General features: G+C 37.6%; 1 protein-coding gene across 2 annotated transcripts; it reads left to right on the forward strand.

Moving 5' to 3' along the window:
* LOC134865506 (LIM/homeobox protein Lhx8-like) lies at positions 1-6,905 on the forward strand. 2 transcript variants are annotated; one of them, XM_063885075.1, is made up of 8 exons: positions 1-138; positions 1,531-1,689; positions 2,343-2,464; positions 2,986-3,206; positions 4,434-4,537; positions 4,840-4,935; positions 5,109-5,286; positions 5,580-6,905. In XM_063885075.1, the coding sequence occupies exons 1-8, from the start codon at positions 112-114 to the stop codon at positions 5,654-5,656; spliced, it is 984 nt and encodes a 327-aa protein (XP_063741145.1). In that variant the 5' UTR covers positions 1-111; the 3' UTR covers positions 5,657-6,905. The 2 variants fall into 2 exon arrangements, with proteins under 2 accessions (XP_063741145.1, XP_063741143.1); XM_063885073.1 differs by lacking the exon at positions 1-138 and adding an exon at positions 768-1,326 and having other exon boundaries at positions 5,580-6,903.
* Positions 6,906-13,946: the final 7,041 nt, after the last annotated feature.

The following is a 13,946-nucleotide window of genomic DNA, read 5'->3' on the forward strand; positions in this document are numbered from 1 at the left end:
CTGAAGGCGTGGGGTGACAAGCGGGAGTACAGTGGACTAACACCGGGGTCAGACTCCCAACATCTGTCTGAACAGGGATGCACCGGGGGAACCGGCAGACGCTCCGTGGATATGTTTAACTGCGCCTCCAACAGCGTGGTAAGATATTTTAAACACAGAACAAGTTTATATTTACAAAACTACGACTTCACAAATCTATGATTTTTACGTTTATTTCCACAAGCTAAACAAAAGAATGCAATAAGAGCTTTTTGTTAGGCTATAGACCCATTTTTACTGATTGTGTACATTAAGGATGTCTCCGAGCTGCATTTTGATACAGTGAACTAAATTATTTTTCAGGAAATAAAAAAAGCTAGACATTTGATACGAAACACGAAAAATAATACGTATAGTGATACGTGGGCCTAAAAGTAACATAACACAACATAACTATTTACATTTACTTAAAGGACATAATGTAAATGCCAAAACAAAAGTGTTATCAGGAATGCAGTGCCAATCTTTCCAGGCTTCATTGTTATACTCGCTATATTAATGTTTTAATTGAATGTGAAGGGTATCAGCATAAAGTTGTGGTTTTATATTAGTGTTTTTTATGTTATTATTCCGATATGTGAGTGCTCTGCCTTCACACACAAAAAACAATTATTATTTATATATTTATTTGAATTGAATGTGAAGGGTATCAACATAAAGTTACGCTATGTATTATTATTATTATTTTTTTATATATATATCATTATTATTATGAACCATATTTGGAAAGGTCAGTCTTTGCTGATATTTGACCACTAACAGGTGAAATACATTTCGTTGTAAAGAAAAAGTCTAAAGGTTAATACTGTATGTGAAAACACACCGCATCGTCACTTTTAAACTCAGGGGTTAAACTCACCTGCGCACCGCTAATTACTACTTACCATGTGCACGTGCGCGGCTCAGCATAATTAGTCAGATCTCGTGCAGCTGTGAGCGTGGCCGGCGGTAGGATTTGCTAATTGTAGGCTATCATACACATGTAAGCATTCACATTGTCAAGTAAATATGTGGACCTCCATTATTTCCATAGGTATATGACAGCATATAAGTAAAATTAAGGGACACAAATGCTTGAAAAAGTGTTTTGTTTTGGGGTCCCCTTTTTATTTATTCGTGCGTTCGTTTATGATGGTTGTGAAGGAAATATGAAGGGGGCATTAGCCTTCTGTGTCATTGTGTTTCTCGCATCACTCTGGAATCGTTGACAGCATGTCGGAGGAAGAAAGGAGACACGCGGAGGCTGTTTTCACTCAGCTACAACACGGACAAATGTATGGCGACACAGTAGGTTTAAACAATATCTAACCAATGACTAGTTTTTAATGCGTTGTGAAAAGTGAAGAGGAAATTCAGAGCTCACGTGACTGTATTCCCACTTCAAAGTGTATACATTTTGCGACAACGACTATGCTAGCGAACATTCATGTTTGACAGCAGTTTAGTTAGGAAAGTTTTACACATTGTTACATTGTCAGATGCTCCTTGCAGGGTTCCTCTGGGCCTGATGATTTTTTTGAGGAGGACTCCTACTCTCCAACCTCCCTCTCTTCGTCCTCCTCTGCCTCATTCCCAACTGTGACCTCCCTGCAGGGGAAGATCCTGTGCACCTCCTGCGGCCTAGAGATAGTGGACAGATACCTCCTCAAGGTAATAATAATAATAATAAAGGCTGATAATTCTACAGATGGTTGACAACACTAAACAATATAGATGTTTGACAGCATTAAACAATATAGAACTAGTAGGACAGAACAACTCCAAAAAGAGCCATTATAAAGCCTGTCGATGTTACAGCATCCGATGACTTGAGGGTATTTCAGTGCCATTTATCTTTAAACTATTTGTGTGGTTTTTTTATGGACAAACTTCTTTTCTCTTAGGGTCATTGTACCAAACTTAGAAATGTGTTTCTTCTTAAACTAATGACATGCACAATGTTGATGGGATTTGGCTCGTGTTAATGCAAACTCTTTTATTTATTTATTTTAAAGCCAGTTTCATTTAAATAAAAATATATTTTAAACATTTTTAACTTAAGTTACTGTCTGTATCAATGCCATTATTAACTGCATGCATACAAATGCATACTCAAATGTGTATTTCAATTATTATTGGTTATGAGTCCCAGCATATAAAAAAATAATTGTAATTCACACTAAGTGTCCTTATATTTGCACAAACTTGTTTCTTTTCTTGAGAACATTATATAGGTTGAGTAGCACATAAGAACTCTGGGCTCATTTAAAATGTTACTAAATTCAGTTAAAGTGATGCATTGTCCCCCCCCCCCCCCATCTCAGGTGAACAACTTGTGCTGGCATGTGCGCTGCCTCTCCTGCAGTGTATGTAACACGTCTCTGGGGCGACACGTGAGCTGCTTCATCAAAGATGAACAAGTTTATTGCAAACTTGATTACTTCAGGTAAGTCATAACTACAGTAGCACAACGTTACCTCCAGTGACCTCCTTTTTATTAATAAGGAAATAAAAATAAAATACAATATGGAATTCAATGAACAATTAATGGGACACGTCAAGTTCATGGGAAACTGAGAGCGACACATTCAGAGCATCTCCTCAAAGACTTGACCATATATTATGTTTTAAAGTTGTTCTAAATGTCAACAACTTTCAGAAAATAAAAAAATCATTTTTCCTATATTCATTTATGTCTTTAGAATGTTAACACTTTAAATGTCAGATGGTTAACATAGTGCCACTGTGATATGAAAAAAAAACATTTATAAGAAATTGTGGGAACACAGTTTATTATAGACTTTTTATCTGAGCTAATATTTAATTTAACAAAAAAAAAAATGTGTCAACAGCAAAAATGATCACAAATTAAAAATACACATTGCTTTATATATCACAAAACAACCTATTAAGTTAAAGGGTTAAATAACTGTTCCGCCTCTTTCCCTGTCCCACATCTGTCTCCAGGAGGTACGGGACCCGCTGTGCTCGCTGTGGCCGTAACATCCACTCCAGTGACTGGGTGCGTCGGGCGCGAGGCAGCACCTTCCACCTGGCCTGCTTCTCCTGCACCTCCTGCAAGCGCCAGCTCTCCACTGGGGAGGAGTGTGGACTGATGGAGAACAGGGTCTTCTGCCGGCCACACTACGACATCATGATGGCGAACATCCAACGTGCTAAGGAAAATGGTAAGTCTATGTGATGAATTACAGAGAAAATCTTTCTTTCTGAGTGATGGGCCGGCAAAAGGAATTTGAGTTTTAGTTTTCCTGCAGTCTTTGCTACCCACCTAATGGGAGGCTTTTGAAGAGTCTATGCATGCCAGTTATAGACGATGCCCCTCCATATAAGTTATGTTTGAGCTAACAGTGAAGTATACTTACCTTAGATCAAGTATTCCAGCCTTGATACAATATTTCATGTTTTCTTAAAATGTTTTGGTTCAGGAGGAGGATGTTTTAGGATATCTGCCTGGGTCTCTACTTCTACTTTAGTACAATGGAGTGGCAGCAAGTGTTTCCAGAAACTATGCCCACTATAGTTTCATAATAATTCAGACTTTATCAACCCACTTTATTATAGGCTACTGTGGATACTTTTGTAGATTTTGTTTCCAAATACAAGACATATTACTGCCCCCTTCCGCTGCAACATAAAAATGAGTCCAAAAAAATACTGCCCGACCAACTTCTTCAACTCTCCCCCTCTTACTGGTTTTGCACTGAAGTCCAGCTTTTGTTGTTTGGGTGGTGGGAGACCTCCTGCTTTAGTCGCAGCTCTCTGCTTTGCACCACCTGGTGGGACCTGCTCTGTAAGTTTGACTGTGCCGTGCTGCGACTCCCGAATGTTTCTAATATTTAAAGTAGTGGTTTTGAAGCTAGATAGCACTTTGTCTCCAGCACAGTGTACAACGAACCTTAATCTCGTCATCTTTAGCTGACTCAAAAAACTCAAAATAGTGACTGTATTTGCAGCTAGAAAACGCGCATGTCTCTCCTCCCTCCATTGTTGTTTACGTTTGTGTCGCTGCGTGGTATTACACGTGAGTGGTCTTCATGCTGAAAACGTGACTTAATTGTCGCATAGCCGTCACTCGCCGAGACGCAAGAAGAAAGCAAACGTATATGTTTTTACTAAGGAAAATGACAAAAATAGTAACGCACAGTGACTTGGATAAGTAACTTTAATCTGATTACTGGTTATTGAAAAAAGTGCTCAGATTAGAGTAACGCGTTACCGACATCGCTGCTTATCAGACACTTTTACCCAAAGCGACTTGCGCACACTCGATACTGTGGAAAATCCCCACAGGATTAATTCCTGGGAAATGCTACAGCAGAGTCCACGTTTGAAACAGAACTGTATTTCAGAATGTCAAATGATCTGTTTACATGCTCTGTCTTAATGTTTTAAAGAGCAACCCCAGGTGGATGAAGAGCTGTCAGAGAAAGACGAGTCCAGCGCCATGCCCAGAACGGCTAAGAGGGCCCGGACCAGCTTCACCGTGGACCAGTTACAGGTAGGCCTACCTGTCTGTCTGTTGCCGGGATTACTGTCCATGTGTCTTTCTTAGTCTGGTCAATTTGTTTAGCTCCCCACATGTTATGGAAAGTGTGAGACCACCTGCATGCTTTTTATTAGCAAACGCTCTGCACTACTTTTGCTTATAGAGTTTTCATAAAGAAGCAATGATTTGATCATATAATGGTTATAGACAAAGGCTAGTTAGCCAAGCCCTGATGTGTTTTGCCCTCTATTGTACATTGTATTTGAACACATGTATTTGTATTGTTTCTCTTATCATTTTATTTATTCCTGTAGGTAATGCAAACTCAGTTTGCTAAAGATAACAACCCAGATGCCCAGACTCTCCAGATAATGGCAGAAAGGACTGGTCTTAAGCGCAGGGTTATTCAGGTAAGGCAACTGTTACTAATATTTAAACGCTAATATTTCTTTCAAAACCTTGACTGAGAAATTCACTCCAGCAATTGTGATAAAAATCTCACAATAAAAAAAGAATAATATCTTAGCTTTGGGACTCAAAGTGATGGCTCGAGTCCGTTAACGACTCGTATATCCTCATTCAGGTTTGGTTTCAGAACTGTCGAGCTCGTCAAAAGAAATACATCAGCCCACATTCCTCCTCCACCTTGATGGCGTCCTTTGCTCCTCATCAGCTGACGCCAGCTTTGATGGACGATCTGCAATACACAGCCTATATTTCCCAGGATGCACCCCTCCTCACTTCACTGACCTATATGGATGGTAAGTAACATGTACACACATCACCATTACTGACAGATTTGATTTTTTTTTGTATTACAGTTAGTAGACAGCCAGTGATAAAAATATAAATCCTCAATAGAAAAGCTGTGTATACTATGGCTGTCAGGGAAAACCAATACTCAGCCCTAACCAGGAATCCGTTTTTATAATAATCATACTTATAAAGTTTGAATCTGAGATTTATTTGAACATCTGTGATTTAGTATTTGTTTCAGATATAATGTATATCCTCTTGATTCATAAATCATTTTCATTCTTTCTACCTTCCCTAGTTCAAAATCCAGACCCACTTCTGCTCCAGCCTCTCATATGTCATTCGCTGACACAGCTGCCAGTCAGCCATGCCTGAGCTACAGCCCGCCTCTCAGAAACTGGAGAAGAACTGATTGGCTGATGGGAAAATGAAGAGCAAATTGTTACTTTCATAAAAAAAAGTAGGATTGAAAGACTTTGTTTCACAAACTGTCCAAAGAAACATTTATTAAGTTAATCAATTTAAGTTTCACTGCCGTATGTGTGAGCAAAAATAACCGGTTATGTCAATGAATTAATTTAATTTAATCACACAGAAATTCCCAGAAGAGCTTTGACCATTGAAGATGTTAATTAAAATATGGTAATAAGTGAGATGAAACCTTTGTTAATATGTATATGCTGTTTGTTTCCTTGTATTTAATTTATTTGCGAAAAATTGTAAGATAAGGCACTTTGTTGTAAGAAGATATAAATCTAAGTAAATATTTGGTTTTCAGTTAGATGGTTATTTAAGGATGTGTTTGATGATAATAAGATTATTTGTTGGCCACGTACAAGAGTGAGCGGGTGTTCCTTAAGACTTTAGAAAAGCTCTCTGCGCTCTACTTGGAGTTGTCAAACTGTTATTCTCAAAACATCCACATGTTTTATTTTGGATAAACAACTTTTCTTAAGATGATTGTCAGTAGAACATGTGGTAAGCACAGCTAACAGAAGAATACAATGTGTAAATATTTCCTTAGATTGGGAATGTTAGACAGAAGCCATGCAGGAACTGCACACTGGGAATAGATGCTTTCACATTTGATGTTTAAGATGCTCTAAATTAAAGGTCATGGCTGCAACAAAAGGCTTTGTTCATTTGTTGTTCATATTTTATTTACTTTCTTGAATGAATTGTCATTTCTCATCATTGTCAAGTTCAAGAGTTAAGGTACAGTAACTGCTGCACATGTTGCATCTCATTGTCTGTCAATGAACAATTCAGTGTACTGCTTGGGTAGGTATAGATGGATAGACTTCAGTCTGGTGTAAGGGGCCTGACATGGTTCATGACATACAGAAGTGGTATATCTTGTTTAAGGTGTTTTCAGATGTTTGGGAGAATAACCTTCATTAAAAAGATCATTATTGTTCTCTCATGTTAAAAGTGCACGCTGTTAAACTAATTCATGTTCACTGGGGACATTTCATCTTGTGTTCCAAGGTTTGTCCCAACAACCCTACAGGATAGCAGATACTCCTGCTATCAGGTTTTCAACAACCAATCATATCCCGGGTTCAGAGGAGAGGGAGAGCAGAGGGGTAAGGAGAGACCTGTGGGCCCTCTGCGTGTTTATATAATCGCGCTAGGATATCCTGCTACATGATGAAATCATTTTAGACATCGTGTGTTGAGTGATGATGCCAAGGGTCGGAACACTTTGGATCAAACTTATTTAAATGAAGTAAGCTGCACTCAGATTCTGATGACAAAATAAAGTTGTTCATTTTGATCATGAAGCAATCACCATTTTTTTTCCTTTTTGCTAAATGTATTGGCTGAAGCTAACTAGCACCATCAGATGTGTTTAAAAACTATGAAATCATTTGACTTTATATCATTCATTTTTTAACGTTATCATTATTAAATAACTTTATTAATAAATGCATATTTATATAAACTAGTACTGCAAAAGTATAATTGATAGATTCTAAACTTACGATTGTTAAAATAAAATGTAATATTTATTTTCTATTTTTCCCAAGGTATTAAGTACTTGTATTATACAAGTGTTCCTTTAATCTTCACTGTTTAACAATTTCCGTTGAAACAAGTAAATACAGCCGCCTGTAAAACTCAGGAAATGGCATGAGTTCCTGTGGCTGCACTTTAGGAATAGATCTTGCACATAAACCAGATCCAGCACAGATCAACTTTCAGCAAGTGCGTGTTTGCGTATGAAAACGAAAGATGGATCACATTTGCATAATTTGCAGTTAAAAATAAGATGGTCAATCCAAATGTAAGTGTTACTGCTATACTCAGCATATAGCAAAGTGTTCACAATAGGATTGTTTTGTGACTTAAATAATGTAATAAAAAATGATCCATACAGAATGTTTAGGGCACTTATAATCTGATATTTTGTCTAAGTGTTTGCCACAAGCACACTAACTAAAAACACACTAAACCAAAGCATAGTTTCCTGTGTCTGTGTTTTCCTTACATTTAGCCTGAGAGCCTTTGAAGTCAGTGTTAATGTTCTCTATCTCTGTTGTCGGTCAAACAATGACAGGCACACTCGTGCTTTTTCTTTTCCCATCCAGGAGGAAGTTTTAAATTCGTCACACTCATGACTGTCTGTCTGTGTACGTGTTTGTGTGAGTGTCCTTTGGGTACGTTTGCTATCTACTTACACAGAGTAAGAGTAGAGAGGTGCTGAAAAGCAAAGAGCAACAACAATGAAGCATGCATCACCCAGAGGCTTATTCATACAAATATGGAAGTGGGAGAGGAAACCAGAATGAATGGGACGATGAAAGAACGAGAGAGTAGGAGGCTGTGTGAAGGAATGTGTGAGTTACTAAGCCCTATGTTAGGGGTGTTCAAACTATGGCACCTGGTCCAACTGCGGCCTGTGGTCCATTTTGAATCGGCCCGCAGCTAATTCCCAAAGTATAATGGAATATAGCCGACACATGAAACTTATGCTTGTCTTATATTGTACTTCTCACATACAGTATATGTACAATATATTACACAGTTTAAATGTGTTAATGAGTTCACTTTTCAAATAAATGCAGTCAATTAAAGTTGAAAACATTTTCAAGCAAATCATACTTGATACTTGGTTGATTGAAAAAACAAAAAAAACAATTTGCATAACAAGTTTGAAATATGCCCTTTCTATTTCCTTTCTATTTCCACTTACTAAAATATTGGACAGTTGCAGCGTTTGAAACATTTTTCCGTCATTCCTTTTTTTATTTGAACAGCTTTTAATGCTCATTTGCATTGTCTATGTTAATTGTGTTGTGAACTACAGTATTCCTTGTTTGCATGACTTGTCAGATTTAAGTAAAAAGCATTTTGAAAACAAGATAAAGCAGTGGTTAGAGCATTCTCATTATTGTGCAGCCATGCTTTAGGAATACTGAATAAGCAGTTTCATAATAAATCATTGAAAACTTTTACCTGCAAGTGGTGATGGAGATAACTGATGGATTTGCTCAAATACAATCATAAGAAGATTGGACTTTTCATTGTACTGCTTTGTTATGCTTTTCTGATTTTGAATTCCAGCTGGACTTTGTTGGATAAAACGTGTGACCCTTTGGAGACACCCTACCGTTAATTTGTGAAATGTAAATGTAGAAATACAATAATTGAAAGTTTAGCTCCACCACGAGATACAACAGTGAAACAAACCAAACCCTGATTACCTTTTGGGGTTACTTCTCACCTGGCAAAAATTGGCAAAACACATCATCCACCTGTCAGATTATAAAAGAGGCCAAAGGTAACCTTCACTTTTTCATGTACTGACTGTATCCTAACGGTGCTGCTCATATTGATTGTTGATAGAAAGTTGTAACCCCATCTAGCCACCAGGTGGGGCTGTCTGTCCATACGGTCATTAGAAGCAGCATGAACCAGATATACAGTTCGGTTTATGCTGCCACAGAACTAGTGGGATACTCAGACACATTTTTTCCATTAAATGGAATTGTTTGCCATAAAGTTGCTAAATGTACACACAATTAGTTAACATCATTGAAACTGTGAATATAACATGTAAAATGGTTTTAAAATGCTTTGTTACCAGTCAAAATAAGCGGCATTAACAGCACAACAATTAACTTTGAGTGACTCAAATCCAACATAAAGAATATTAGCTGCACATGAAATATCCCCCCCTTTTTTCCCTTTTTTATCAACAAAACTAAGCAATAACATGGACAGATAACATGAAATGAAAATATTAAAATACAAATAAAGGCAAGTCACTAGTTATGAAGCCCTCTCTTCTTCATATAGGGAAGAGTTGTAAAGAGCATCCAAAGCAGGCACGACCTTTTGTTCTCTCACAGGATAGGCACACACACATGACCAGCTTAGAGGTCGTGCTGTGCTTTTGCTGCATGCCTTGCAGTGCAGGGTTGTGGGTCAGAAACAGTTCAACTGTGCTGGAGCCTTATATTTTATGTTAAAGGGCTGTCAACATTATTGCTTTTTCTCAACCCTCAATCACCTTAGCATCCTTCCCACTGCCTGCCACACCCTTCCTTACCCATGCATTGCTATCTTCATTTCCCCCAACCCCCATCCCCTCTCACCCAGACACCCCCTGTGCAGCACCGGCCCAAATCCCCCTCCAGCTTTAAAACTCTCTCTTCCAATCTCCCTTCTCCCAGCGGTCTCCCTCCCACTGCCACAAAATAACTCAACATCCACTATTAACTTTAGATGTTCTAATGGCTTAATCACAGTTAACATTGAATTAGAAAAAACCTGTTTTCCTAATTTCTAAAAAATTATTTTGATAAGCGATTGATATAGATTTTTAATTATGTGCTTGTTGCTTTTGGCTTAATATTCCCATTGTGAGTGATGTGCGCTTTACTGTGTGTGTATGGGTTGTGTACCAGTGTTAACATGAAGTGTATCAGTGTGTCAATCCCTCAGCTAAGCCTCAGCTCTGCAGGGGTTCACTCCTTATTTAGGTCATCAGATGGTAAGAAGTGTTAAACTGCTCTTGATTGGTCCTGACTAAAAAAAGAATGATTTTGACTCCAACAACTGGCCTAAATCATGTAGGACACTCACTCACATACAGAGTTAGTGCCCATTATAACCACAATGTTTAAGTAAATGCAGTTCTCGTGGAACCATATGAATAAATATCTAACATATTTATGAATGTTTATATCACGTATTTATGTCAAGAGCCCTTAGATTTAACTTCTGCAACTTCTGCAACCCTTTGTGTATTTCTCATTTTTATTTTTAAATATTTGTTATTCGTTTTGCTTCTTTTTGTATTTCACTGATGCAACAAACATTTTTTCCCAGTTAGGGTATAAATCAAGTATTTCTGATTCTGATTCTGATTCTGATTAGAAATGTGTAAAATGTATGTAATTCCAAAAGGATTCACATTTATGATTGCAGAAGATTTCAGCCTGAGTGGCGTCCTTGCATCACAAAGTTCTGATTTGTGATCCTTTTTAAGTAAAAATGTGCAAATGTACCCCTTCACTGTGTATTTGGTTTTCTGCTGTTGACTCCAACAATCCCAAAAGCATATGCTCCCATGGACCCATGCAGTGCAGGATGTAAACACTTCCCCCTCTTGATTGAACCTCACATAAAGATGACTTGTATTGCATTACGCAATGAATTATAATGATGGTGTTTTCAATCATTTTTACCATTTATTCTTTAGATGTTAATGTAAACAGAATAACATATGACAAAACGCTGATTTTAAAGTGTGGACTCAGTTATTCCAACTGTGCTGAAATGTGATATTATAGGTACAATATTTGATGAGAGTTTCCATTAGTATCCATGAATCACATATATGATCCAATATTGGATGTGTTTCCATTAACAGGGTGAAGAGGCCATCAGGCGTTATGAGAGATTGTTTTAATGCATGTACTATATATGGAGCAGAGAGGATGAGTCAAGGACAAACATACTGTATAAAGAAGGCCACCAAACATTGTTCGAATCTGCAATCTTATAACCACTGTTCAACCTGTTGTAATTACTTTAAAAATGAAAACAATGAAATATGGAAACAATTAAAATGTTTAAAAGACAACCACAATTTTAAATGACTTTACTATGTTGTGTGAATGGCAGACTGATGGTCCACCACTTTGATCCAGACTGGTATACCTCTACCAACTACATGTTGAATGATAATGAAATGTGCATAAACATTCCTGGTCACCAGAATATGTATCCTACATACATGCCTGACCTTTCCTTCATACATTTTTGTTTTGGAATGAAGTGTACCAACTTTTATTTCTTGATTTCCCTCTTAGAAAATCTATCTTATTTAAAGAAAGTGTCAACATTTGGGCAGAACCTGGTCATCATCATTTGTTTTGACATGTTCTTCTTGTTAGGCAAATCTTGACACTTGCATTAACCACAATGCAACTTAATGCTAACACTTTGGTCACACAGTCTGTTTAGGAGTGGCTGTAGCCTAGATAGAGCAAGCCTGCAGCAGACTTTTCTTCTGCCCACAACAGAGGCTGACTTCACTTGTCACATCACTTGAGGATATTTATCCGATTTGTTTTATTTGTTATGGCAGTGTGGAAGTGAATAGGGTAATTACTAGCTGTAAAGTGTCAGTGTAGGAAGACTGATTGATTGAATTCTCTACTTCTTCTTTCACTTTAAAGAAGAAGTCAAAGGGAGCATCTCTGGAAAGCCTTGGAGTGATAAGAACAAGAAACAGGGATGAAACAGCATGAGAGGAGTGATAAAGAGGAGAGAGGATAGATGCTGTGAAAGATTGAGTTTGCAAACGACAGGTAACAAGGGTGCTGATGATAGAAAGAAAAGAGAGAGAGGGAAGGGGAGATGATGCAGGCAGGCAGAATATTAAATAACACTCTGTCAGACCAGGAGAGAAGAAGGAAGGGTGGATTGGATGATAAATGGAGGAGAGGACAGGCAGTGACGCAGGCTGTGAATGAAGAGAAGACACTCTGACTCCTCCTCTGCTTGAACCTGATAAAGATGACAGACTCAATGCCACGCCCTCCAGTTTGAGTCATCCAGAGCTGCTGCAGCTGCTGCAGGCTTGTAGTAAAAAGAACTCCGACACCTCCACTTCAAGGAAAAACTGATGTGCATAAAAGTGCAGTTTTCAACAGGCCTAGGTTTGCTGACAGATCATAGTGCAGATGTTTGACCTCAGTTAATGATGATTCTTTCATTTATATGCATCAGCTGATATGCATAAATCCGTCATTAGGGGTTTGAGAATGTTTACTCCTTTGGTCAATTTAAAGAACAATCAATACTTTAAAACAAGACATTTTTGTGAAAACACACTCAAACAATGTCTGATCAACGATCCATCCAAAAAGATAAACAAAATGTACTGCATTAGTATTTTAAAGTCAATAACGGACAAAGTTAGTCTTGATTATCACTACGATGGTGATTGATACAGTAACAGTTATTACACTGCATGTGATTTTGTGCCTTCTGTACTGTTGACTGTATGCAATATTTGAGAGATTATAAACATAACCACCAAATCAAATGGGAGCCATAATCCTAGATAATCCTATGGAAACCTCTGCCATACCAACAGCCAGTCAGTCATCTGGCTAGCTAGCTTCATCAGCCTGCAACTGACGGTCATTGAGTTTGGTTCAATAATACGCTAAGCAACCAACTGACCTCGGAAAGAGATACAACTGTTTGCAAATATGAGTGGTAATAACAAATGCATCCACAGAACATCTTAACTTTAGTGTCTTATGCTGTTCTGTCTGTTTTTCTTTTTTGTAGCTGAGTTAATTTAGTTTAAGGGATTGGCATTGCAAAATTGGTATAGCTCTAGTTTGTAAGATTGGGTCATGCTATAGGCCCTATACAAATAGACAATACAAAAAGATGTATCCTTAATGGCAATTGACCACTCAAGTATAATAGATCTTAAGGGGATATTAAAGGATGCATGTTGTTCAAATTTAAACTGACTTTTGATTCATTTTGAGGAGGTATGATTTGGTTTTGTCCTTGTTGTAAACAACATATTGATGAACATGTCTCATTTTTTGTTCTCAACATAACACCACCTAACCTCAGGACTAATCACTTCATGTAGCTTCAGTAGTCCACTGCAAGGACGCTGTTGCTTTAGTTTTGGTATCATTTTTAGTTTTATTATAATATGGAAATGGGACACTTGAACCAGCCTTATTATCATTTCCTGAATTAGTTTCCAGAACACTGCTAAGAGATAACCATGATCCATACTCCCTATAGTAATATGAAATATCAAGTTGACATAAATAAACTGCTTTGAGATAAGTAATGTCTTATCTATGAGGACAATTATTATTATTACTAATTGATATATTTTTTTGCATATTGTTTGTGTTAGTTATGGCACTTTATTGCTTAAAAAAATATTTTTTCAATTTGTTTATATATTTGTCTGTCTTAATCTTCATGTCTGAAATTACGCGTTATTCTTTTGATTTACTGTAAATTGTTTTGCAAAACCATGAACAAATCCAACTAAACTTTCACATTTACCGCAGCACGTGAAGGCAGCAGCATCAGATTCAGATGAAAAGACCCTTTAGCTGTTCCCGGGCTATTGATTGGCTGAGCCGCTGGGAATAGGCGGGAC

The sequence above is a fragment of the Eleginops maclovinus genome, chromosome 6 (assembly GCF_036324505.1).
Source record: "Eleginops maclovinus isolate JMC-PN-2008 ecotype Puerto Natales chromosome 6, JC_Emac_rtc_rv5, whole genome shotgun sequence".
Lineage (NCBI taxonomy): Eukaryota > Metazoa > Chordata > Actinopteri > Perciformes > Eleginopidae > Eleginops > Eleginops maclovinus.